The sequence below is a fragment of the Schistocerca gregaria genome, chromosome 1 (assembly GCF_023897955.1).
Source record: "Schistocerca gregaria isolate iqSchGreg1 chromosome 1, iqSchGreg1.2, whole genome shotgun sequence".
In the NCBI taxonomy this organism is placed as follows: Eukaryota; Metazoa; Arthropoda; class Insecta; order Orthoptera; family Acrididae; genus Schistocerca; species Schistocerca gregaria.
Genome location: NC_064920.1, coordinates 1,193,594,423 through 1,193,621,126, shown reverse-complemented (window position 1 = coordinate 1,193,621,126; position 26,704 = coordinate 1,193,594,423). Strand labels below are relative to the sequence as shown.

General features: G+C 42.5%; 1 protein-coding gene across 1 annotated transcript in view; it reads right to left on the bottom strand.

Moving 5' to 3' along the window:
• Positions 1-12,117: 12,117 nt before the first annotated feature.
• The window catches only part of LOC126317237 (uncharacterized), an 86,407-nt gene continuing 71,820 nt past the window's right edge, over positions 12,118-26,704 (bottom strand). Inside the window, exon 6 of the mRNA XM_049993103.1 lies at positions 12,118-12,849. Coding sequence (XP_049849060.1) covers positions 12,650-12,849 — 200 coding nt within the window. The 3' untranslated portion in view covers positions 12,118-12,649. The remainder of the gene's footprint in view (positions 12,850-26,704) is intronic.

Genomic DNA, 26,704 nt, shown 5'->3' with positions numbered 1-26,704 from the left:
ACCACTCAATCGATGATTAGACGATTGCAGCACTGCACTGATACACTTCGAACACCTTCTGTAAACGGACGCCCATCCCACCTTTGTGACCTTCGTTGACCTTGCTGTTACAGATCACTGGATTCGTCTCGATAGCCGCTATCAAAAAAAAAAGTACCAGACTATAGCATCCCATTTACAAAAACAAAGTTGACCGTATCTCTGAAGCGACCCCACCTAGAAACAAAAAACCAACGTTATATTATGGCCCCCATTGTCCCGTGCAACATTTATCCTACAAATGTTTCAGCTACTATCATACTTTCGGAGTTATTCTATGTGGCAATAGTTAGTGACTCACCGTGTATAAATGATATCCCTCACAAATAGAGACTTCATGGGCGACGACGACGGTACGAGGCTCTTCGTATCAGTACAGGGCGCCAAGTCACTTTATGACAATTTCAGAATTGCTGTGATTTGAGTTTATTGACAATTTAAAACTTTCTTTCACATATGGAGTTGTGACGCATACCCGGAAATCTTTCCCATGACCTACCTGCCCCAGTCGGCCTGCATTTCATGCTAGAAGTGGTTAGCAAGAGGAAGGGGTGCTGGCAGGTCATGCGCTTCTAATCAGCGCCAACAAGGTATCAATACGATGCACAACAAACGAGTCACGCGGTGATTCCTGGCCCCTAGTTGGAGTGCAGAGCCCATTCCCACCACTCTCTTATCCTTCAGCTTTCATTCGAGCAGAGGGCTCTATGTTATCTGTCTCTCCCTTTCTCTCTCTCTCTCTCTCTCTCTCTCTCTCTCTCTCTCTCTCTCTCTCTCTCTGTGTGTGTGTGTGTGTGTGTGTGTGTGTGTGTGTGTGTGTGTGTGTCTGTGTTTGTGTTCTAACCGTCTTACCAAGCTTTTATAGGCATTTTTCCTTTTGGCTTTCTTCTTCTTGTCTGGGCACCAGCTAAGTCAATGTGGAACCGTTACCTGTCTCGTCCTATTTCTTTATCCACTATGGTCATCGAGACTGGGACATGTCCTCATAGTCTACCCCAGATGAAAACTTATGTATTTCATACAACAGATTATAGAACGTTTTTATCTACACAGTCCTCTTATTTTTATTTGGAATTGCCTATATCAGGTGCCAACTCCCTTCTCCATCCCGGCACCTGAATACAGGGTGTTACAAAAAGGTACGGCCAAACTTTCAGGAAACATTCGTCACACACAAAGAAAGAAAATATGTTATGTGGACATGTGTCTGGAACCGCTTACTTCCCATGTTAGAGCTAATTTTATTACTGCTCTTCAAATCACATTAATCATGGAATGGAAACACACAGCAACAGAACATACCAGCGTGACTTCAAACACTTTGTTACAGGAAATGTTCAAAATGTCCTCCGTTAGCGAGGATACATGCATCCACCCTCCGTCCCATGGAATCCCCGATGTGCTGATGCTGCCGTTCGCAATACGAGCACGAAGACATTATGGCTCTGAGCACTATGGGACTCAACTGCTGTGGTCATCAGTCCCCTAGAACTTAGAACTACTTAAACCTAACTAACCTAAGGACATCACACACATCCATGTCCGAGGCAAGATTCGAGCACGAAGAGTCTCTATATTTGGTACCGGGGTTGCGTAGACAAGAGCTTTCAAATGCCCCCATAAATGAAAGTTAAGAGGGTTGAGGTCACGAGAGCGTGGAGGCCACGGAATTGGTCCGCCTCTACCAATCCATCGGTCACCGAATCTGTTGTTGAGAAGCGTAGGAACACTTCGACTGAAATCCGTACCAGCTAGGGTTGATAGAAGAGGTAGAGAAGATCCTACGGAGAGCAGCGCGCTTCGTTACAGGATCATTTAGTAATCGCAAAAGCGTTACTGAGATGATAGATAAACTCCAGTGGAAGACTCTGCAGGAGAGACACTCAGTAGCTTGGTACGGGCTTTTGTTAAAGTTTCAAGAACATACCTTCACCGAAGAGTCAAGGAGTATATTGCTCCCTCCTACGTATATCTCGCGAAGAGACCATGAGGATAAAATCAGAGAGATTAGAGCCCACACAGAAGCATACCGACAATCCTTCTTTCCACGAACAATACGAGACTGGAACAGAAGGGAGAACCGATAGAGGTACTCAGGGTACCCACCGCCACACACCGCCAGGTGGCTTGCGGAGTATGGATGTAGATGTAGAAATGTGCAGGAGCTCCATCGTGCATGAACCACATGTTGTGTCGTACTTGTAAAGGCACATGTTCTAGCAGTACAGGTAGAGTATCCCGTATGAAATCATGGTAACGTGCTCCATTGAGCGTAGGTGGAAGAACAAACTAAAGTGACCTCTAACATGGAAATTAAGCGTTTCCGGACACATGTCCACATAACATCTTTTCCTTATTTGTGTGTGAGGAATGTTTCCTGAAAGTTTGGCTGTACCTTTTTGAAACACCCTGTAAATGGCTGTCAATCTGCAGAGAGGTCATTAAAATGACGGTGCACAACTGACGCCATGTGGTCGGTAAGAAGTTCGAGCACCTTATTTGTCTTGAGCTGGGTGTTGCAGCCCACCGGCCTCAGTACCTGCAGTGCACGTTCCACGGATGCAGCGGGGAAAATTCCAGCCTGCAGTAGTGTCCCGACCCAGTGCATAGCCGTGGCTGAGAATCACGCCGTGAGTCCGTTGTGCCGCAGACCGAAGCCGAATGGTGCACGCGGCACCACCAACAGCCATTCTGTCATAGCACAACCTTGCCTGGCGGCCAATACGGCTGCCGCCGGCCACGCTGCCAGCTTGCCTGTAGTCTTTTGTTTGAAGTGGTTAAATAGTTCCGTAATGTTTTATAGATGTATGATGTATGAAACGTCTCTCACAGAAAAAAGTAAATATATACTGCAATTCAGCGCACGTAATTGAAGTGCGTTTTCATGAAAGAGTATGAGAAGAAGTGATACATGAATGTTGCGAAGTTTTTTCCGTCGTTAGCCTCAAGGGCAACAATGTAAGTGAGAATCACAGCCGCCACACGACGAGACAGTTGTAAGGTGTCGGGCAACTCCAACACCTTCCATGAAAACCCTGACGTGATAAGCAAATCCAGTAGTATGTCACATAGCTCCGAATAAATCGTGACATTTAATTAACCAAAGTAATACGAGTAACGAGTGAGGAAATGGAATACCACAGACTAACACAAGAATGCCTAAATGAGTGTCATACCTTCCCACCGTGAGGCAGACGCAGTTCCGAGGAGAGAAACGAGAGCAGCAGCCGAGAGCAGAACCGTGTTAAGCTAGAATGCCCTACGATAAGGGACGGACTGGACACCCACGTCGCCACCTAACCACTAGGGCCACACAGCCAGCACGTTTTAGTGTGAGACTGTTTCGCGTCTCTGTTACGTCAAGGACCACCTCCCAGCCCATGTTAAAAGCTAGAGCCCTCCAGGAAAACAGTATAGATCTGACGATAACACAAAAAGGGCCACTACCACCCGCAAGTTTTAGCATGAGACTTTTTCGCGTCTCTGTTACATTAGGACCACCCCCAGCCCATGTTAAAAGATAGAGACCCCCAGAAGAACAGTATAGATCTTACGATAACGCTAAAAGGACCACACCAGCTTCAAGTTTTAGCGTGAGACTTTTTCGCGTCTCTGTTACGTTGCAAACTTTAAAACATTGCCCCACCACGAAAAGTATAACGTTTCTCATTGGATAGACAGAATTTTTGTAGGCTGAGCTTAAGGTTACCATTGAGACCCTGATTGGTCAGATGAAAACACAGCCAGATAGTTTTTTTTTAAACCAACTTCGGTAAATTGTAGTAAGGAGAAGTTAGGAGTTACTTGCGAGACGGCGAGCTGGATGGCTGCTGCGCCGGCCGCTGCCCTCCTGAAGCTGCCTAACCAACGACAAGGTAATGAACGCACGCGATGCCGCATAACAGGGCATAAAGCTTCGCTCAGAACTGCAGAAGTCTCATCTGTTACATCCCCTTTTTACGTAATACTAGTGTAGATCGTAAATTAAAGCTCAAGGTGTACACATTTGCCACTTGAAGTAAACATCTGAAATGCGATGATTTTTCTCTTATATTGTTATTGAGAAGCCACATCAGTCACTGTAATTTACGACAAGTTAGATAAGTAATTAAAGATAATTGAGGGTCACTGTAGACCATTTTGATAGTTTTATCTTTTGTGAAACTTAATTTAAACCTAGATTATAGATGTGATATGGTATAGGTCATCCATCGATCCATTGTAGAACTTGGAAACCCATTCAGGGAATATTCGTTCACATTTTTGTTGAACGCAGTTGGTTTTTACCATCCTGTATTAAAACACTTCCTTTTATCAATAGTGCAATTTATAAACAATGTTTTGTGAGTAAAATAAAATTTCCAATGGTAAACTTAACTGCTTTTCGGACGTTATTTTACCAGCTAACTAAAAATAGGAAAGCCTTGAACCCCTTCCACTAAATTTAGTTAGTATTAAGATTCTTTTACAGGGAGTGCAGTGGAGCTGACGCTGAAACCATTAAGTATTTGGTTATATCATCGCTAGTCTCACTGAACTCTTCTGAACTCTACATGTCATGTGTGGTCTGGCGTCTCCTTACCAGCAACAGGTCCCAGGTTCAAACTAGTCAATTCCCTAAAAAACAGGCTCAGAGCGTCGTTGCGCGAAAGTGGTAGGGAGACACGATATAGGACAACAGACACCACCCAGAATGTTAGACAGTGTGTCGTCTGTTATGCATAAAATGATTTTAAGTGCACTTTTATTGAATGCTAATGAATTATGTTTTGGTTGTTACCTCGAGAGGATAGTGAAGGACAATTGATTAAGCTGTCGGTCCAGCGTTGCGAGTTTCCTTTGCAAACACGTCAGGTTAATGTCTATTCTATTACATACATTAAGTTAAGGACCACGTATCTGAGAAGCCTCGTTGATTAGAACCTTTTTCAGTGCCTGTGACCAGGATTTTCTGACCTTAGTTTTCTTTAATTGAATGACACAACTACGGTATGATAACTAACCCAATTACCTACTTTGTAGTTTAGGCACTTGTCACATACTGCTGCCTCCTACTCTCATTCTGTATATTTTACGCTAACACGCACTTGAGCCAAGTGTGCTTATCCCACCTTTTGTTCAGCTATTTTATGAAATATCTATGGTGTAAGTACTTTAATCAGTCTATCTGAAACACTCCCTCCAGATTTTTGTATACTTGTATCAGGTATTCCCTGGGACTGAAAGGAATATAGCAACAAGTAACGTTCCATTAGGAATACAGATGCACTTTTTGACTGTGATGTGACTTTCGTCCTTTTCTTTCAGGTTTTATTAAGGCAAATCTAGATTTCGAGTAGTGCCCAGCCATTTTCAATACACTATTTCATAGTTTCAATACATGTCCTCGTGCGTCATTCCCCTGTTGTTCGGGCTTCTGTCACAGTTCATTCAAGGCCAGCATGTATCAAGTTGTCTTGTTATCTGTGTTCTCAGTGTTGCTTTTCACAATTCTGATTTTTTGAGTACTTCGTTCTGCTGCCAAGCCTAGAAAGTGCAACCCCTCTTTTCGTGAAATTGTTCTGTCTGCCTACATTTGTGATAATTCACGTGAACAGTTACGTTTGGACTCCTCAATGACTTTTTTGTAGCTAATTTTGCACTGCTGTGTGGTTGAGTTAAATCTTTCTCCTATTTTGAAACACCTATTTCTGTTCTTTTCAAAGTGTAAATCGTAAGAATTAAAAGTGCTGTGCATGTTTTTAGTTTTCCGTCCTCCCGACTTTCGAACGAACTGATTTCCTCCTGCATTTCTTGGCAAAGAATTCCTTCATTTTGTTTAGTGAAGTTAATGTGCACTGTGTCCCTACTCGCTTACATTAACTAGTGCAATTTTGTCAAAAACCAAAATGCAGTATTCTTTAGCACACCACGGTTCTTTCGTATTGAAACCTTTGTTGCCTTAGTAAGTCTCTGCTGCGGTTTTAATGGGGACGATGATGAATGAGTAGTTCTTTATTCTCTTCAATATTGTGGTAATCTCTTAGCAGGGTCTCAGTTCTCGAATCTGTGGTGGGTAGATATTACTAAGCATGGGAAGCCAACAAATAGGAATTGGTCTGATTGTACTAGTAGTCATGCACATAGTGTTGTTGAGGTTCGCTTCGATGAGGCTGGCATGGCAACTATTACACCACACTGAAGCACAATTCCCTGCTAGCGAAAAAGCCAGCGCAGGAGGAGGTGCACGCAATGTCTCCATCGAAGCCCCCCCAGGGTGTGCCACACAGCGTCTGATTGATGTTGTTACAAGTTTTTTTTTTTTTTATCTTTGCTGATGTGATTTCCAGATGTTTTTTATAACACAGAGTGCGATTGAGGATGATGCCAAAATACCAGGGTACTTGTTGCGACGGAGAATATTGCCATCACACTGCACTTACAGCCCAGTGTTGGCTTATTTGTTGTTAAGGTGAAATGCACAAACTACACTGTTACTGGTGCTGGACTTCAGTCTCCATTTTTTTGAAATGTGAGTTAAGGGCCGCTACATCCGCTGTTAGTGTTCCCTCTGACTGACCAAGTTCTTTCAATTGACAAGCAATTGCGATATCATCTGCTATGCAGAATTACCTTGAGTACGTTTTTAGAAGGTCAGAAATATATATGCTGAAGGTCAGATATATATATGCTGAACAGGATAGGTGTGGCAGGCCATTATTTATTTTCCTTATTAAGCTTCTATCTTCACCTAACCAAACCTGAAAGTACCAATTGCTTATGATATTAATAAGAGATGCTACTGTTGGGTGATTAATTAGTTTTGGTGATCTGTAAATCATTCCTTACCTCAAGACGGTGTCACATGCTGCTGTAGGGTCGAAAAATGCCATGGAAGATTTTAGTTTCTCCTGGAAACTGGCCTGCATGAAAGTTGTAGAGCTAGTACCTGGATTTTGCGGCTTCGGTGAGGCCTAAACAACTACTAATTCTGTTGTAAATAAGTCTGTCCAAGAGCTTATACGTGTGACTAAGAAGGGAAATAGACCGAAAGATGTGGGGGAGATCCGGTGATTTGTTAGGTTTTAAGATTTTCACAATTTTTGTATTTTCATTTCCTTGGGAAGTGTTCCTGTCTTCAAAATGCTAGGGAAAAAGCGAGTCAGCCGGTGTTTGCCATTTTCTCCAAGATGGGATACAAATTCTGGGTGTATGTTATGAAACCCCGGAGCCTTACCCTTTCAACCTCTGTTAAAGCTACCTCTGTTTCATCTAGGGTGAATGGTGAAGAGAATTTTGAGTCGCTCGGAGGCTGAACTTTTAGGTTTCTTAGCTCTTTTTTGACAGAGGTATGCTGTTTATAGTTTATAGAGTTAGTTACACATCAGTTAAAGGAACTGGAAGTCGTGCATTCTTTTATCTGTCTGGAGCCAACCATCTGCGACACGAGGAGCTGTCGAGACGAGATAAGGAGACGGGCCACACAAGAACGGGTGGCCATGAAAAAGCTCACCAAGATCTGGCGTAAGAGAGTGATAGCGAGCAGGACAGAGGAATGGCTTGTTGAAACACTTATCTTTTCCGTCTTCTTTTACGGTTGCGAAAGGTGGACTCTTAAATTCAGAGACAAGCAGCGTATTGACGCATTTGAGATATGCTGCTGGCACAGGACACCATCCAGAAAAATGAACCGAAAGAACAAATGATTCCACTATTGAGCAACTCCATGTCTCTAAGTATCTTTCTTCCCGTGTCAACTAAAAAACTTTCCATTTCTTTGGCCATTTTACATGAAGGACTGGCGAAAATATAAAGAAAAGAATCCCGGAAAGGAAGTTGGAGGGTGCGAGCCTGAGGCAGGTGGATGGATCAAACCAAGATGATCTCCGGCCTACCTCATTAGCGAGCTCTGAGAGAAGCTTGGCTCAGGGAGCGACGCCACTCACCAGTGAGCACAAGCAATTACAGACTGGGAAAATCATTCGGTGGGGGAAAGTTTGGAGGAATCGACGCCTTGGTCACTGCTAAGGACAGAGTCGCGGGGGTGGTATAGGTGAACGGTTGATTTTGATACATGCAAACTGTTCAGTGAACATTTAAATATATCTTCCAGAAGACAATAGAATTATCATCACCAACATCTGTATTATTCCTACTACTTTCACTACTCGAAAATTATGTCTCTCTCTATCTCTTCGTCTTTCAGTCCGACTCGTTAATGTTTTTCTTTGAAGCATAACCTAAAACAGATATAGTTTCCTTACGATAAGGGACGATTTAGCTACTCAAAATAAAGATACTGAAAATTAGGAACACACTACATTTTTGTGGTGACCTCGGAAAACGAACATAGAGTTAGTTCCATTTACTCCTAGACGAAAGTAAGTGAAGAAACGACGCTAATGAACAACGTTTGTTGTCCGCTGCGGTTTCGTTACTACGTTTCGTTTTCCACTGTCGACAACATCAACGACGTAGCATTTGCGGTACTGCAGCTGTCAGGTATGCGTATGTTACTGAAAATGAATCATCTGCAACGTTTAAACACGAACGTCCCTAGAATGCAACTTCACGCAACGTTGTTACTTTTGTGTGTCGTTTCTACAGTAGCACACGATCGCTACGCGTGCTGGAAGTTGAAAGCAATGTCAAGATAGGAAAGCTTTTCTCATTTGTGTGTCTTCCTCCTTTTACCTGTCCTAATGGCTATGTATACACATAATTTTTTTCCTATTGTGTACATAAACGGCAAACTTCCTTTCGAATTATATAAGTTTCATTGGCCTACATGTATAATTAATATTAAAAATTGGTTCTTCGATTTTCTATGCTCACGTATTAATGTTATGATCGTTAAATAAAGTAGATGCAGTATCATGAATGTCCACATTGCTCTTACTTTCTCTAAGCAATAATTGTGTGTCTCGCTCTGCGTCTTTTTCTGTGACTCGTTGGCATTCTACTTCCAGACATACCCTAAAGAAATAGAGTTTATGCATAATACGAGAAGTCGGCACACGTAGTTATTCAAAATGAAGAAATTAAAAATTAGGAACTTACTTCAAATTTTCTGATAATGACAGCAAATGACCACACAGTTACCCTTACAAAAAAGTAAGCGAAATAGCGACGCCAACGGAGAACGTCATTTACGGACTTCGTTAGTGGGACATGCTGATTTTCACTGCTGACAATATCATCGACCCAGCAGCTGTCGCATTGTAGCTGCCTGGTATGCATTGTTACTGCAAATGAAAAACAAACATGAAAGCCCCTACAATGTGGTTTCACAAAATGTTATTACTTTCGTGCGTCACTTTTACCGCAGCACCTGATCGGTGCCTAGGACAGACTTTGGTCTTCAAGTTTCGATGTTGAGGTATTGGAGATTTTAATGCGTGATAGAGACTGTGGCATCGGTGTTGTAAATGTGAAAGCTTCTACTTCCTTTGGCCATTCTTAACAGCTACATACAATATTGTTTCTTTGTGGACATCTATGGCGAAGCACCTTTCGAATTATATAAGGATCATTGGCCTCCTTGAACGATTAATATTACAATCGTGATTCAATTTTCGCGTTCATGTATTAATGTTACGGTTGCATGTGAAAATTTACATGTTCAACAGCAAGGGCAGCGCAAGTTTTCTATTTATGTGGTACTACTGCCTGTTTCCTTTTTGTTGTTCGACAGATACCAGTGAATGATGTCGCAACATCAATACATCGGTCCATGCAGAGGGGTGGCTCATGCGATTGATCCGATGCCGGTTCACGTGATACCAGGAGTTCGAATAACTTCCACTGTGCGGAGATCCCGATCAAGACCGCACTGACCACGCTGTGCAATGATCTGTTCATTCCAGGCTGCACAGGGCCGGCGTGTTTGTCAAAAAATATGATTGGGTGGTGTGACAGCACTAGACTTCAAGTTGGTTTTGATGAAGTAAATGCCACTTAGATTCTTTACAAAGCAGAGTACCTGATAGCAGTAAGTGACAAAAATGTAATAGTGCGATACCAAATGCTTTCAATTTCACAAGTATTTGTATACAAATGTGTATTTCTTTACGGAAGCTGTAAGTCACAAGTCTGTCTCTGCCCTCTTCCTTTTTTCTTTCTTCATTTCTGAACTTAGTAACTATTAACGTTTATTTGAACATCTTTGAACGATAATGCAACTAGCGTGTGAATTTCATATGTGACATGATCAGTATTGCTACATGACTACGTAACTATACAAATAGTGACATAGTCACGAAGAAGTTGTCAGTGCTTCAGGAAATAATTTGCTTTATTATAATTCCAGTCTTGAATCATAACGTTTATGTGTAGTCAGGTAATTAATTTCAGTCTGTAATGACCATTTTCAGACCTGACTAGGAACGTGTTTTATTGTACATATCACCCCATTGCATGTGATAATACACTCAAAATCACTAGCTATCATGGCTTTGTCAAACAAATAAAATTGTGGGATGTAAGGAGCACCATTGGAGTGTTCATGCTGCACATGAAGAGAGACGCAGCCACTCTGTATTTTATGCTATATACTGAATATAACTGTGTGTCTCGTCATGTGCAGTTTGAATACTTCAGAGTTTCTCTAAACATACCACAATTTTATTTCCCTGAAAAAGCCAAAATCGCTAACGATTTTATTTCACCGTCATATGTAATGACCTGATGTATTTATTGCAACACCTTTCTACTCAGGTCTGAATAAGGTCATTACCGACTGAAAGTACTTACCTGATTGTAAATAAACATTGTGATCCAAGAATGGAATTATAATAAAACAACTATGTAATTTGTTGATGTTTTCCTACAGTGATAATACTGATTAGAGGATCATTTTTCCCCAATGTGTATTCTTCTAAACATAGTGAAATCTGTTATATGGTATTGGTTAGATAAAGAAAAATTAATTGTATGGAACATTGCAGTTAATAGATAGTGGAGTAATTTCATATACAATTTAACTAATTGTATTATGTAAATAAAATGCATTTGTTTTTGTGGTCAGACAAAGGTACAGTTTCACAGTGAAATGTGCCCATTAATTAGTGGTTACCATAACGTTAATTGCTGCAATTCTATATGATGGTGAAATTCTGTAAATAATTGAATCTTTTGTTATTTTCATTCCAATTTAGTTGAAATTATATTTAGCATATTTTCCTCTGACAGCATTTTTACTTGGGTTTTGAAGTTATGTTTTCATTTGGTCACACTTGTTAACTCTATATAATCAGTGTCAATGTTAACTTAGCATAGTCTAGTACACAATTATGTTTCTTTCGTATCTGCTTGGGCCCTTCCTTCCTAGTTAATTTCACATTGAAAGTTTATGTTGCCATAAATTTCGAGATGAAATTTAGTTTTTGAGATCCAGGGTATGTGTGAGGATCCTATGCTCTCCCACATCAGAATATTTGTTGTATTTTATCATTTTTTGTAAGTTTATTGATTAGCATTATGCCTCACAATGTGTTACATTGATGCTACTTTAGCCGTGTCCAACATTTAAGAGCAATCTTTGTCTTCCGACAACACTTTTAGAAATTGTGAATGCTGCTGCGTGCACGCATTTGTCGTAGTACTGCAGCAGCAGCAAGTGAGCTGGCATTGGTCGACTGTAGTTGCCAACGTATTTGGACTAACTGTTTGTGCCGTGTTCTTATAAACCGTGTCACATGATTAATGTAGCACTGCGGCCCACGGGATGCCTCTAAGACTGAATGTAGTTAGTCTGGCTTGAAAGAATGATAACTGTGGTAATAAGTCGTACAGTCAGTGACCTAGTAGTAACTTATCATCTGAACCTTTCATTGTCCTGTTCCTAAAAATTATCTGCAGAAGGAAGTTTATAATTAAATACGTGGAGTAAGGAGGAGTGAGGCAGCATCTATTGAGGTAACACAACGGCAATTGTATTACAAGTTATTGTATCATTTCCCCAGCCAATTCCTTTGTACTCTTACCACAAAAATAACACGCAAGGACAGTATTTTCATCAATAAAAAGGATTTCCTTCTCAAACGATACTTTTAGGTGTAGAATCGTAGCTTCCGTAATTGGTCTGAACTCGTGAAAAAATTTACAAATTTTAGAAGAATTTATTTTGAGAAACAAACATTACTTTTGGTGGAAAGCGTAAATTTTTATTTCACTTTTATTGTAAAGGATTAAAAGGAGACTCTCGTAATAGAGAGCAGATTTACGAAAAACAACGACACATTTATTGTATCGATAAATTTGGAAAAGGATTTTGTTGATATGGAAGGGAATAAAAGGCTTTCCATTCTGGGACATTCTTGGATCAAATGCAGGCATAGAATAGCAATCCATTTCCTTTATGCAAAATGGTTTGGAGCAGTTGGGACAGACGGAGTATACAGGATGCCAAAACGAGTGTAGTAGTGAGGTAGGTAGGACTGCTCATTGTGACCACAGTCTATTATTCTACGTTCTCGAGGACGGAAAGCCCCAGTGGACGTCAGCTCAACAGGAGCCACGCCATTGGACTCGAGTGGCTGCGTCTGGGCTGGAGAGGCGACCCCCCACCAGCAAACGGCTCCTTACGGTGGGCCGGGCGCTCCTGGGCGTGCAGGATGCGGGGCCAGCAACCTCAGCAGTAGAGCCAGTCCTGGTGGTCGGCAGGTCGGCACTGCTGCGGGCACTCCTTGACCAGCGGCTGCGTGTCCACCCCGAAACGGTTGCCCACGAAGTTGTAGACGACCGTGTGGTTGCGGGGCGTCGGGAAGGCCCTCATGTGGCCGTGGCTGCTGTACTTGTGGCAGTAGAAGGCGTCATGCTGCCAGACGTCACCTGCGACAGCGGGTCGCGCCTTACAGCGGGCTGCGCGGCTAAACGTTCGGCTGCGGCTCCGGTACGCACTGGGTTCAGGCGGGAACCAGCGCCGCGCCAGCAGAAACCAGTCGCCTAATACACTCCAGCCCGTTGCTCGGATGCTGTCGCAGGTCCCGGGGAAATCAGAGCGAGAAAATCGTTGTGTTGATCAGCACTTGAGACTCTGCGTCTACATCTACATCTACATTTATACTGCGCAAGCCACCCAACGGTGTGTGGCGGAGGGCACTTTACGTGCCACTGTCATTACCTCCCTTTCCTGTTCCAGTCGCGTATGGTTGGTGGGAAGAACGACTGTCTGAGAGCCTCCGTGAGCGCTCGAATCTCTCTAATTTTACATTCGTGATCTCTTCGGGAGGTATAAGTAGGGGGAAGCAATATATTCGATACCTCATCCAGAAACGCACCCTCTCGAAACCTGGCGAGCAAGCTACACCGCGATGCAGAGCGCCTCTCTTGCAGAGTCTGCCAGTTGTGTTGGCTAAACATCTCCGTAACGCTATCACGCTTACCAAATAACCCTGTGACGAAACGCGCCGCTCTTCTTTGGATCTTCTCTATCTCCTCCGTCAACCCAATCTGGTACGGATCCCACATTAATGAGCAATACTCAAGTATAGGTCGAACGAGTGTTCTGCAAGCCACCTCCTTTGTTGATGGACTACAATATCTTAGGACTCTCCCAATGAATCTCAACCTGGTACCCGCCTTACCAACAATAGCATCTGTTACAAAATTGTTAAGGCTTTCGTGGCCACTTGTTGACAAACTGCCTATTGGCTTCTGTCTCGGGTTCTTCCTTGAGCCTATGTCGGAATGACTGGACGATCAATTAACACCAGGATCAAAGAGCATAAGCGACATTGCAGATTGGGACAGGTGGAGAAATCGGCGGTGGCAGAGCACGCACTGAATGAGACCGACCATGTAAAAATTCGCCGACACCGAAGTTCTGGCTGTAGAGAAGCACTATCACACCCGCTTGTTCAGAGAAGCTGTAGAAATACCAAAACACCCCAACAGTTTGAACAAGAAAGACGAAAGCCTTTTAAGGTAAACGGATCCTGGCTTCCCGTACTGCAGCGAACGACCGTCGCAGGTAGCAAGAGGAGAACCGCACCGGAAATGACCCCGGAGAAGCCCTCGGACGTTGGCGCGCCAGGTACATAGTCTGCGGCCGCCAGCTCGGCTCCAGTTCACCTCCGGCAATGGAGGGTGAAGCTTTGACAATGCCAGCCACTCGTGCTGGCGAAACGTCAGAAAAATCATTAGATGAACGTCGGCCGAAGAACCCGAGACAGAAGCCAATAGGCAGTTTGTCAATAGCATCTGTTCTCAGAGATGTTGACAAACTCCAGCTGAGATCTTACAAAATAATAGCAGTGCAGCGTGTGACCAATTTCTTGATCCTAATAACACATCTGCCTACTGCACTCAGTACATTATGGGAGATTGATCCCGGAATGTACTTTTTTGGTGATGAAGCGAGGCTGCATTTATCGAGCACGTGAACTCACAGAACAGTAGACGGCTTAGTTGCAGATGCTCTGCGTGGCACTGAACACGAGTGCAGTGCACAACGGGTGCAACACTAACGGTTCGATTATGGATGACTCTTACGGGGGGGTAGGACGTCAAACGGGCCGACTTGGAGCAGGAGAGGCACCACAGGACATTTTAATTTTCACTGTCTATACTTTTACAAGTAAATTCATAAAACTTTGTCAGCATGACCAGGGAGTATTCAGGATTCACACTCGTAGCAGCGGAAGTTCAAAAACATAACAAAATAATTTTTTTTACATGTGAAATTTCATCATTTTTTCACTTACTATTGGTTGCATTTGTTGCTATAAGTACAATTTTCTTCATAAGTAAGAGAGACTGTTCGATGAAGTTTGCGCAGCATACGAACCATACTTACAGATGTCTGAAACTCTAAAATCTATTTAATTTATGAAAAAATGAATGAGATGTTACGTTTTAAAGTTTATGTTTACAAAAAATCAAATTTTGTAGTTAATTATCTCAATTTTTAGCACAGTTTTTAATAGATTTGGAAAATTCTACAGTTTCATACACCTGTAAGTATGGTTTGTATTCTGTGCAAAATTCATCAAAGAATCTACCTTACCTGTGAAGAAAAATGTACCTATAGCAACAAATGCAGCCAACAGTAAGTGAAAAAATGATGAAATTTCATATCTAAAAAAAAAATTTATTTAGTTATGTTTTTGCACTTCCACTGCTATGAGTGTGAATCCTGAATCCTTCCTGGTCATGCTGACAAAGTTTTATGAATTTATTTGTAAAAGTATAGATAGCACAAAATAAAATGTCCTGTGGTTTCTCTCCTGCTCCAAGTCGGCCCGTTTGACGTCCTACCCCCGTTAACATGAAAAACAGCTCGAAATACTGTCACAGACGCAGAGGCAGAGTGCGCTCTTGCATTGTCCAGTACGTAAAACAGCAGCTCTTTTCGATCGTTTTACTCTCAAAAAAATGGTTCCAATATACTGTTCACATTACCCACTACAGGTTATGATTTGGTGACAAAAGATCTGTCTAACAACTCACGTTGCACTAACTGCCCACCACACTACTAACTTTGCGTCATCCACAGCCACTTCGTGTAACTGATGAACTCCAACGTCGACTGCTCTACTACTTCACGTACCCTGTCAAATGTACCTGTGCTCCAGTAAAGAGAAGCATTTCGGAGCTATCTCCCCATCATCCAGAGGCTGCAGTACCCAGTTGCACCACTGACGCCGAGCAACATTATCTAAGTTGGTCTGTTAATGTTTTACCGCTACCTTGTTAGGTTTCAGTTAGAGTGTCTTCACAACTCGGTTAGTAAGTTGCTACTGACACACAAAAGTCATAACTGCTAAATGGTGCGATGGTTGACTCTAACAGTCCAAGGACTTTGCAAGGCAGTTACTGAATCTTTCAGCTAACGCCATCACGCCATCGACCACAGTCCGAGCAACGAGCATTTGCAGTGATAGGAGCATGCATCACAGGTACAGGTTGCTGCACAACTTTAGGCTCAGTGCGTGCGCCGTTCGTGATAAACAGTGTCTGTCTTTTACCAGTATAACGACCATAGATAGTGAATGGACTCACTGCAGCGATCTTGAAACACTTACGTGATGTAAGGTTAAGCGCTAATAGCTAGGGGATCGTGTAAAGATGGGATTAATGCACAACACAGCGTAAATCATTTACTGTATATTTACGATGCTCATACTATATGTTGGAAAGCGTGTTTACAGCAACGAGAAAACAGACAGAAAATTTTACACAGTGTACAGTAATCTAGCTATCTGATAAGGATGCTAAGACTTACCGAGGCAGTAGTCCAAATTATTGCAAAAACTCCACAATGCAATAAAGGAATGAAGTGCAAAGCCCAACCAATGACCACATGGTTTATCAGCACCACGAAACAAAGAAGAACATATGATACAGTTCCCCATTTAAAAATCCTAAAATCTTTAAATTTTACACACAGGATATTTAAGATTACAAGTACAATAACAATAACGATAATAGGCAAATCCTCTCACTCCCACACAGTCGTGTAGTACAAACTGCAACTGGGCTGTACACCAGCAAGTACACCATGTGTAGGATGGCAGCCAGTCAAGAAATATTTTAGGGAATTAGTTTTAAAAGATTTGTTTCAATGGCCCAGTGGAATCTTTACAAGTTTTCTCCCAGAGTAATTCACGCCGTGTCTACGTGACACAAGTCGCTTGTCTTTGAAAACCGAGGCAGTTCTGTCCAGCTAAAGCTGCTGACAAGAGACGACCGGAGCCCTCTGCTGAAACTGCCAGCCAATTCACACCATTCATTTTTAGCCAATAGCGTGCGCGGGATACCGATCACGTGTGTGGACGCGGGAGCGTCCTGCGGAGCAGGGCACACTCGCTTCTCTCTCTGGTAATCCAGACCTCGAGCAGAACAGACGTCTTTTTGGAAGGCAGAGCCCTAGGAGCGTCCTTTGTCCTCCGTTTACTGAAATAAAATCTCTTTATTGTACTTAATTTCCTGTTTTGTCATTTAACGGCAGCCCTGGAATCCCACTATCAAATCCTGACCGCTCGACGCCCTGCACACAGCCACCACGGGGCACATTTCACAACCTTCTTCCCCCTTCCCTGCCATTTCATACACTGACATTGATGTCGGAAGTTTCTCTCCCCATCCCCAAACCATGTACTCTTTCACAATTGGTGACAGGAGTGGGATGTAAAAATTGAATCCCCCCTTCCCGGCACGTATTTTTTTCACAACCACTTAGTAAGCAAGTGCCTCATCAGGATGACATGTGTCTACGCCTGTTGAGCGATTCCGATGACTTCGTGTACCGGAGAGATGAGAGAGTAGCACCTAGAACCGTGTAGTGCCTCTGGCTTCGGGTTCCGGCAGCTATCTTCCAGTTATAAGACTTTTAGAGACAGACGAGCAGATTCGACTGCTTGTAAGTAGGCTGTGTGGGTTTTTTATTGGTAACGCCACGTAGCTCTCTGTATGAAAATCATTGGCTGTGCTGTGTGCAGTCTCTGGCTGGGTTACATTGTTGTCTGCCATTGTAGTGTTGGGCAGCGGCAGCTGGATGCTAACAGCGCGTAGCGTTGCGCAGTTGGAGGTGAGCCGCCAGCTGCGGTGGACGTGGGGAGAGATGGTGGAGTTTTGAAATTTGTAAGACTCGATGTCATGAACTGCTATATATATTATGACTACTAAGGTAAATACATTGTTTCTTCTCTATTAAAATCTTTCATTTGCTAACTATACCTATCAGTAGTTAGTGCCTTCCGTAGTTTGAATCTTTTATTTAGCTGGCAGTAGTGGCGCTCGCTGTATTGCAGTAGTTCGAGTAACGAAGATTTTTGGTGACGTTAGTGATTTGTGAAAGGTATAGGTTAATGTTAGTCAGGGCCATTCTTTTGAAGGGATTTTTGAAAGTCAGATTGTGTTGCGCCAAAAATATTGTGTCAGTTTCAGCACAGTCATGTATAATTGTTCAAAGGGGACGTTTCATACTAAATAACAAAACCACGGCCGACATACGCCCAAACGACGAGGATTTAAATCCAAGCTCACTTCAAGAAAGACGAATCATTTTTCACGTGAAGGCCCTGCTGCGCGTTTAAATCTGGCAACTAAGGCTCACGTGACAGACATATCAGTGCGATTCGTCACTGAGAAACTATGAGAACAGAAGCCGAGAGCAGAACTGTGTTAAACTAGAAGGCCCTACAGTAAGGGACAGACACCCACGTCGCCAGCTAACCGCTGGGACCACCTCCCAGCCCATGTTAAACGCTATAGCCCTCCAGAAGAACAGTATAGATCTTACGATAGCACTAAAAGGGCCACCCCAGCCGCAAGCTTTAGCGTGAGGCTTTTTCGCGTCTCTGTTACGACAAGACCAACCCCCAGCCCATGTTAATAGATAGAGCCCTCCAGAAGAACAGTATAGATCTTACAATAACACTAAAAGGACCGCACCAGCCGCAAGTTTTAGCGTGAGACTTTTTCGCGTCTCTGTTACGTTGCAAACTTTAAAAACATTGGCCCACCACGAAAAGTAGAACGTTTCTCATTGGATAGACAGAATTTTTGTAGGCGGAGCTTAAGGTTAACATTGAGACCCTGATTGGTCAGATGAAAACACAGCCATATTGTTGTTTTAAACCAACTTCGGTAAATTGTGGTAAGGAGAAGTTAGGAGAGAGTTGGTTCCGAGACGGCGAGGTGAGCGGAGCTGTGCTGCCCGCCGCCCCCTGACAAACACCGACAAGGTAATGAACGCACGCGATGCCGCATAACAGTGCATAAAGCTTCACTCAGAACTGCAGAAGTCTCATCTGTTACACCCCCTTTTTGCGTAATACTAGTGTCGATCGTCAATTAAAGCTCATGGTGTTCACATTTGCCACTTGAAGTAAACATCTGAAACGCGATGATTTTTCTGTTATATTGTTATTGAGAAGCCACATCAGTCACTGTAATTTACGACAAGTTAGATAAGTAATTAAAGATAATTGAGGGTCACTGTAGACCATTTTGATAGTTTTATCTTTTGTGAAACTTAATTTAAACCTAGATTATAGATGTGATATGGTATAGGTCATCCATCGATCCATTGTAGAACTTGGAAACCCATTCAGGGAATATTCGTTCACATTTTTGTTGAACGCAGTTGGTTTTTACCATCCTGTATTAAAACACTTCCTTTTATCAATAGTGCAATTTATAAACAATGTTTTGTGAGTAGAATAAAATTTCCAATGGTAAACTTAACTGCTTTTTCGACATAAATAGGAAAGGCTTGAACCCCTTCCACTAAATTTAGTTAGTATTAAGATTCTTTTACAGGGAGTGCAGTGGAGCTGACGCTGAAACCATTAAGTATTTGGTTATATCATCGCTAGTCTCACTGAACTCTTCTGAACTCTACATGTCATGTGTGGTCTGGCGTCTCCTTACCAACAACAGGTCCCAGGTTCAAACTAGTTAATTCCCTAAGAAAACACGCTCAGAGCGTCGTTGCGCGAAGGTGGTAGGGAGACACGATATAGAACAAACAGACACCACTCAGAATGTTAGAGACGACTCAGATAAAAATTTCCAGTTGGTGTGATGCATCGTAACTGGCCCTGAATGTGAAAAATGAAAGCGAATGCGGATGAGTGAGAAGATCAAACCTGTAATGTTCAGACACAGCATTACTAGTGTCCTGCTCGAGACAGTTAAGTCTCTAAATATCTGGGCGTAACGTTGCAAAGAGATATGAGGTGAAACGAGCAAGAGAAAACTGTGCTAGGTGAGGCGACTTGGCTTTACTGCGAGAATTTTAGGGAAGGGTGGTTCACTTGTAAAGGAGACGGCATAGAGGGTGGTGGTGCGACGTATCCTTGAGTACCGCTCGAGCGTTTGGGATCCGTACCAGGTGGGACTGAGGGAAGACATCGAAGCAATTCAGAGTAGGGAGGCTAGATTTATTACCCGTAGGTTCGAACAACATGTAAGTGTTACGGAGATGCTTCGTTAACCCAAATGGGAATCTCTTGACGGAAGGCGACGTGTTTTTTTCGAGAAACACGATTGAGAAAATTTAGAGAACAGCCGAACGATTGTACTGCCGCCAAGAAATATCGCGGGTGAGGACCGCGAAAGTAAGATATGAGAAATCAGGGCTGATAAGGAGGCGAGTAAATAATCGTTTATCCCTCGCTCTGTTCGCCAGTGGAACAGGAGGGTCAAACCAGCGTCCTGCCATCCTGCTTTAGATTTTCCGTGATTTCCCTAGATAAGACAAATGCTGGGGTGTATCCTTCAAAAGGACTCGGCCTCTTTCCTTCTCCATCCTTCCATATTCCGAGATTGTGCTCCGTCTCTAGCGACCTACACCTCTTGCTATCCGGGTACTCCTACGTGACGCGGAATCGACCACTAAATGTCTCGAGAGACGGGCCCTCCAGCATAACCCTTCCCACGCCAGCCCGTACGATCGTGTGGCTTTGGTTTTAAATTTGCCGCGCCTCAAATAATCACTTTCCTCCGTCACTCCAGACAGCAACGACCGTACGGGCTCCCGTATTTTCCTCAATTTCATTCATTTAAGGCAATTCTGTGTAGCATCTCCTGCCCAGTCGTCATAAAAAGCGTGTTATAGAATTTTTTCCGTGTGTGTAAGACCAGTTAACATGTATCGATATAGTGCCACGCACACGCCGAAAGAGAAATAATTTAAACACGAATAAACATGACCAAGTGAAGCGATAAAGCAAGACTGTGTAAACATTTTTCGAATATATTATATATGTATGTAGAACATTATTTGACGTTTTATGCATTTTTTAACTATGAATCCATGACATATTATCTTTGAAAATCGTATTCTCGTTAAATGAATTAGTGATTATAATCTGTGCCTCAGATAAAAAGGACAATTCAGTACATGTAAAAATAGTAAAAAGCATTGTAATAATCTCTCTGTTCTCTTTGGGTTTCGTTACGCGTAACACTTGCGTGTTAAGCAAATGTATATGCTGGCCGTGAGTCTTTTGTTCATGAAGCTCAAGATCCGCCATTAGGGGAATTGTTGTAAAAAGGTGTGTAAAATTAATGCATTTTTGTTTGAATATATAGAGTTTGAGCAAATATGTTTTTAAAATAATTTGTAAAGTTGCCAGCCACTCGTCCCGTAAATAATGTAGACATTTTCAGCATTTAATTTAGCGGAAGCTGCTGTACCAATCTGCGAGGGCAACGGCCGCAGACGCGGCACATTAAAAAAATATTTATTTCAGGCATCGCAGTCGCCTCGCCGGTAAAGCGAGGTAACATGATAATATTTAAAATTTTCTTACAGCTTCCGCAGTGCCGGAAGACTATATTATATTATTTAGTGCATTTCTCAGTTTGATTTGGAAGGTACTGTGCGACATGTTCTATGCGGGCACAAAAATACAACGAATAACTCTGTTATGACTTTACCATTTTCACATTTTAAGGGGTGTGGTCTGCTCTGTGAAACTAAAGCATTATTTTACGTTTTTTCCCTGAGATTAAGAGAACGCGGGCTAACCGCGCGCGCCTGTTCTAATTAACAGTATTCAAAAATTCGCTGCATAACGTAACCAACATTCAGTGCTGTAACGATCATTTGAATTTCGTTACTGACTTTTCTGAATACGAGGCAAGGTTGTGAGTTCATATACAGTTTTCTTTCTTTCTTGATTACGTTACAGTAGCAAGTGAATGTTCCCTACATGATTATCCAGAGCAGATGTGGAAAAGCAATAATTTAATCCACGGTGTGCCACTTTTGTGATAAAAGTGTTTATTCCCTCTCCCACTCCATGTCTGAACTTAACATATGTGTGCTAGTGTGACTCACACAGCCAAAGTGAAATATTTACTCAACATTACTCAAAGTTAATTGCCTTTATGGAGAAAGAGTTAACAAGTAAAGACAGTGTAATAACATTGAATCAAAACCATAGCAATTTATTACAAATAATTTTGTGTACTGCCATCAACTCTCTGTTTTAGTTTCATATCAGTCTGAACATTGCAAATCCAAACTTTAATATCGTAAAGCAAAATTACTAGTTATTATGTACCAACGTACTTGCTGCTACACATGTATAATCATATCTAAATAAATAAAACTACAAGCCGAACAAAATTGACTCCAGGAGTAAAAAAGTGAAGGGTGGAGTAAGGGAGACGGAATAGCTGTATTATTTTTGACTGAGAACGTTTCACTTAATGTATATATTATGCCTAAACAAGTGCATGAAGTGCCAGTTGGTTTTTATAAGTGATTATATTTGGAGCAGCACGATCGTGAGCCTCAGGTGTTAATGGTGGCCAACTTTGACGCTAACCTCACTATCACATGCACACAGTATAGTGAACATTCGCACTAAGATATATGAACAAATAGCAGTGGTTTTGTTTTTACGTGCGAATAACATATCGTTTTGTCTTTTGTGGTGAATACATGAAGAAACAATACAACTTATTTTGGAGGATTCCGATTTAAGTGACCTCTCCAGTGACGACAACGACGACGAGTGTGGACCAAGTCACGTTGCATCACGTGTGACCAGTTACCTGTGTATATCATACAGTTGTATTCAAAGTCCTTGAAAGAAAAATGATAAGAGCACTTCTCGAACAGCACAGTACATATCGTTTGGACTGGGATAAAATCTAACTAGCACGAACGTAATGGAGACGTTTTGAAAAAACTATCACCCTGAGAATTTTTTCAGTACTTTTATCTGATTCCACAGGTCATACTGCATGGGAATTGGCATATTTCAGATAAAGGTTTAAAAAATTCTCTCTCAGGGTAGAAACCAAAAATGGTACAAATGGCTCTGAGCACTATGGGACTAAACATCTGAGGTCATCAGTCCCCTAGAACTTAGAACTACTTAAACCTAACTAACCAAAGGACATCACACACATCCATGCCGGAGGCAGGATTCGAACCTGCGACCGTAGCGGTCGCGCGGTTCCAGACTGAAGCGCCTAGAACCGCTCGGCCACACTTGCCGACTTAAAAGAAGGCTGTCAGTATTGTGTTGTCAGCAGAGCAGCAGTAACAGCAGACTCGGTCGGCCAGAAGAGTTCAGTGACTTGGAACATGGACTGGTCATTTCATCTCACATCAGTAAGGAATCAGTCAGGGGCATGTCGACCATTATAAAGGCGCCCAATTCTACTGTTGATGGTGTGACTGAAGTGCAGACACGAAGGAATGACCACAGCTAAACCGAGACCAATCAGAAGCAACTGCTGCCTGTTGTTGTTGTGGTCTTCAGTCCTGAGACTGGTTTGACTCAGCTCTCCATGCTAATCTATCCTGTGCAAGCTTCTTCATCTCCCAGTACCTACTGCAACCTGCATCCTTCTGAATCTCCTTAGTGTAGTCATCTCTTGGTCTCCCTCTACGATTTTTACCCTCCACGCTGCCCTCTAATACTAAATTGGTGATCCCTTGATGCCTCAGAACATGTCCTACCAACCGATCCCTTCTTCTGGTCAAGTTGTGAAACAAACTTTTCCTCTCCCCAATCCTATTCGATACTTCCTCATTAGTTATGTGATCTACCCATCTAATCTTCAGCATTCTTCTGTAGCACCACATATCGAAAGCTTGTATTCTCTTCTTGTCCAAACTAGTTATAGTCCATGTTTCATTTCCATACATGGCTACACTCCATACAAATACTTTCAGAAATGACTTCCTGACACTTAAATCTATATTCGATGTTAATAAATTTCTCTTCTTCAGAAACGCTTTCCTTGCCACTGCCAGTCTACATTTTATATCCTCTCTACTTCGACCATCATTATTTATTTTGCTCCCAAAATAGCAAACCTCCTTTACTACTTTAAGTGTCTCAGTTCCTAATCTAATTCCTTCAGCATCACCCTACTTAATTCGACTACATTCCATTATCCTCGTTTTGCTCTTGTTGGTGTTCATCTTATATCCTCCTTTCAAGACACTATCCATTCCGTTCAACTGCTCTTCCAAGTCCTTTGCTGTCTCTGACAGAATTACGATGTTCCCGGCGAACCTCAACATTTTTATTTCTTCTCCATGGATTTTAATACCTACTCCGAATTTTTCTTTTGTTTCCTTCACTGCTTGCTCAATATACAGATTGAATAACATCGGGGAGAGACTACAACCCTGTCTCACTCCCTTCCCAACCACTGCTTCCCTTTCATGTCCCTTGACTCTTATAACTGCCATCTGGTTTGTGTACAAATTGTAAATAGCCTTTAGCTCCCTGTATTTGACCCCTGCTACCTTCAGAATTTGAAAGAGAGTATTCCAATCAATATTGTCAAAAGATTTCTTTAAGTCTACAAATGCTAGAAACGTAGGTCTGCCCTTCCTTAATCTAGCTTCTAAGATAAGTCGTAAGGTCAGTATTGCCTCACGTGTTCCAACATTTCTACGGAATCCAAACTGATTTTCCCCGAGGTCGGCTTCTACTAGTTTTTCCATTCGTCTGTAAAGAATTCGCGTTAGTATTTTGCAGCTGTGACTTATAAAACTGATAGTTCGGTAATTTTCACATCTGTCAACACATGCTTTCTTTGGGATTGGAATTATTATATTCTTCTTGAAGTCTGAGGGTATTTCGCCTGTCTCATACATCTTGCTCACCAGCTGGTAGAGTTTTGTCAGGACTGGCTCTCCCAAGGCCGTCAGTAGTTCCAATGGCATGTTGTCTACTCCGGGGCCTTGTTCCGACTGAGGTCTTTCAGTGCTCTGTCAAACTCTTCACGCAGTATCGTATCTCCCATTTCCTCTTCATCTACATCCTCTTCCATTTCCATAATATTGTCCTCAAGTACATTGCCCTTGTATAAGCCCTCTATATACTCCTTCCACCTTTCTGCTTTCCCTTCTTTGCTTAGAACTGGGTTTCCGTCTGAGCTCATGATATTCATACATGTGGTTCTCTTTTCTCCAAAGGTCTCTTTAATTTTCCTGTATGCAGTATCTATCTTACCCCTAGTGAGATGTGCCTCTACATCCTTACATTTGTCCTCTAACCATCCCTGCTTAGCCATTTTGCACTTCCTGTCGATCCCATTTTGAGACGTCTGTATTCCTTTTTGCCTGCTTCATTTACTGCATTTTTATATGTTCTCCTTTCATCAATTAAATTCAATATTTCTTCTGTTACCCAAGGATTTCTACTAGCATTCGTCTTTTTACCTACTTGATTCTCTGCTGCCTTCACTACTTCATCCCTCAAAACTATCCATTCTTCTTCTACCGTATTTCTTTCCCCCATTCCTGTCAAATGCTCCCTTATGCTCTCCCTGAAACTCTGTACGACCTCTGGTTCTTTTAGTTTATCCAGGTCCCATCTCCTTAAATTCCCACCTTTTTGGAGTTTCTTTAATTTTAATCTACAGGTCACAACCAATAGATTGTGGTCAGAGAGACGAGTGGTCTGCAGTCGTGAATCACGCTATACTCTGTGCCACTTCGGTGGAAGGGTTCGGGTTTGGAGAATGTCTAGGGAACGTCACCTGCCCTCATGTGTAGTGAGTGACACCTGCGAAGTACGGAAGAGAGAGAGTTACAGTATGTGGCCTCTGGGGCGCTTTAGTGGTTCTGGTGTGGTCCCATTATTGCATTTGAGAAAACGCTAAATACAGAAGAATATGAACACATTCTACAGTAATGCGCAGTGCGTGCAGTAGAGGAACAGTTGGGAGAGGCCGATTATGTGTATCAGCATCACAATGCTGCCCCTCAAACAGCAGCTTCTGGGAGCAATAGTTTGTTGACAATAACATTCCTGAAATGGACTGGTCTGAACTGTGTGCCGACGTGGAGCCAGCAGAACACCTTTGGGATGAGTTGCAACATCGATTTCGCTCCACACTGCAGCTTCGGAGATTCATACCTTTAATAGTTTCTGCGGAATGACCTTCCATAGACATTAAGACAGTTCACTAAAAGTACCCCAACAGCGTTCAAACCTATGTAGCTCTTTAGTCAGTGTAGATGGTGGCCGTGCTGAGGACCTGGGTCCGGTTCCTGTACACTGCCATCTATTTCTCCTTCGTGGGAGAGCTGGTACGGAGTTTATTCAGCCTCACGGCGACAACTGGCGAGCTACTGGATTCAGGAGAAGTCACTCCGTGGACTGGAAAGGCTACAAACCGGCAAAGAGACCGGTGTGCTGATCACATGTACCTATATACAGCGTCCACACGAGGCTGCAAGGCCTAGGATGACACATTGGATGTCTGACATACCTTTAGCCTTCACGGCCCGGCTAAGAGCTCATTTTTGTTAGGTGTCCGGAATCGTTTGATCAGATAGTGTATGACTAATGATGTGCGCTTAGAATCTCATTCCAAGTACAAGGGAAAAGCGGCAGAGAGATACTCGGTCTTCAACGTGATTACGGCCTGAAATCACAGCACTTTAATTGGCATCATTCTTTCGGACACAGTATCCCGTTACGCTCTTTCCTTATGCTAAACCATGAAATGAGGACCACTTCATTCGTTCAGTTACACTGAAAGTGTAAGAAAGGCGGTTAATGCTTGATGTTTTAAGAGAAACAGATACAAGTTCTGTAATTTTTGCATACACAGTATGGTTGAGAAAGTCCTACCGAGTAAAATAACGAAGCTTTCGTTGCAACAAGCGACACAGCAAGCTATCTAGCTTAGCTGTTTGATCTAGTGAGCCATGAAACGAAACGAGTCCCCAGTTTACCTGATATAAAGT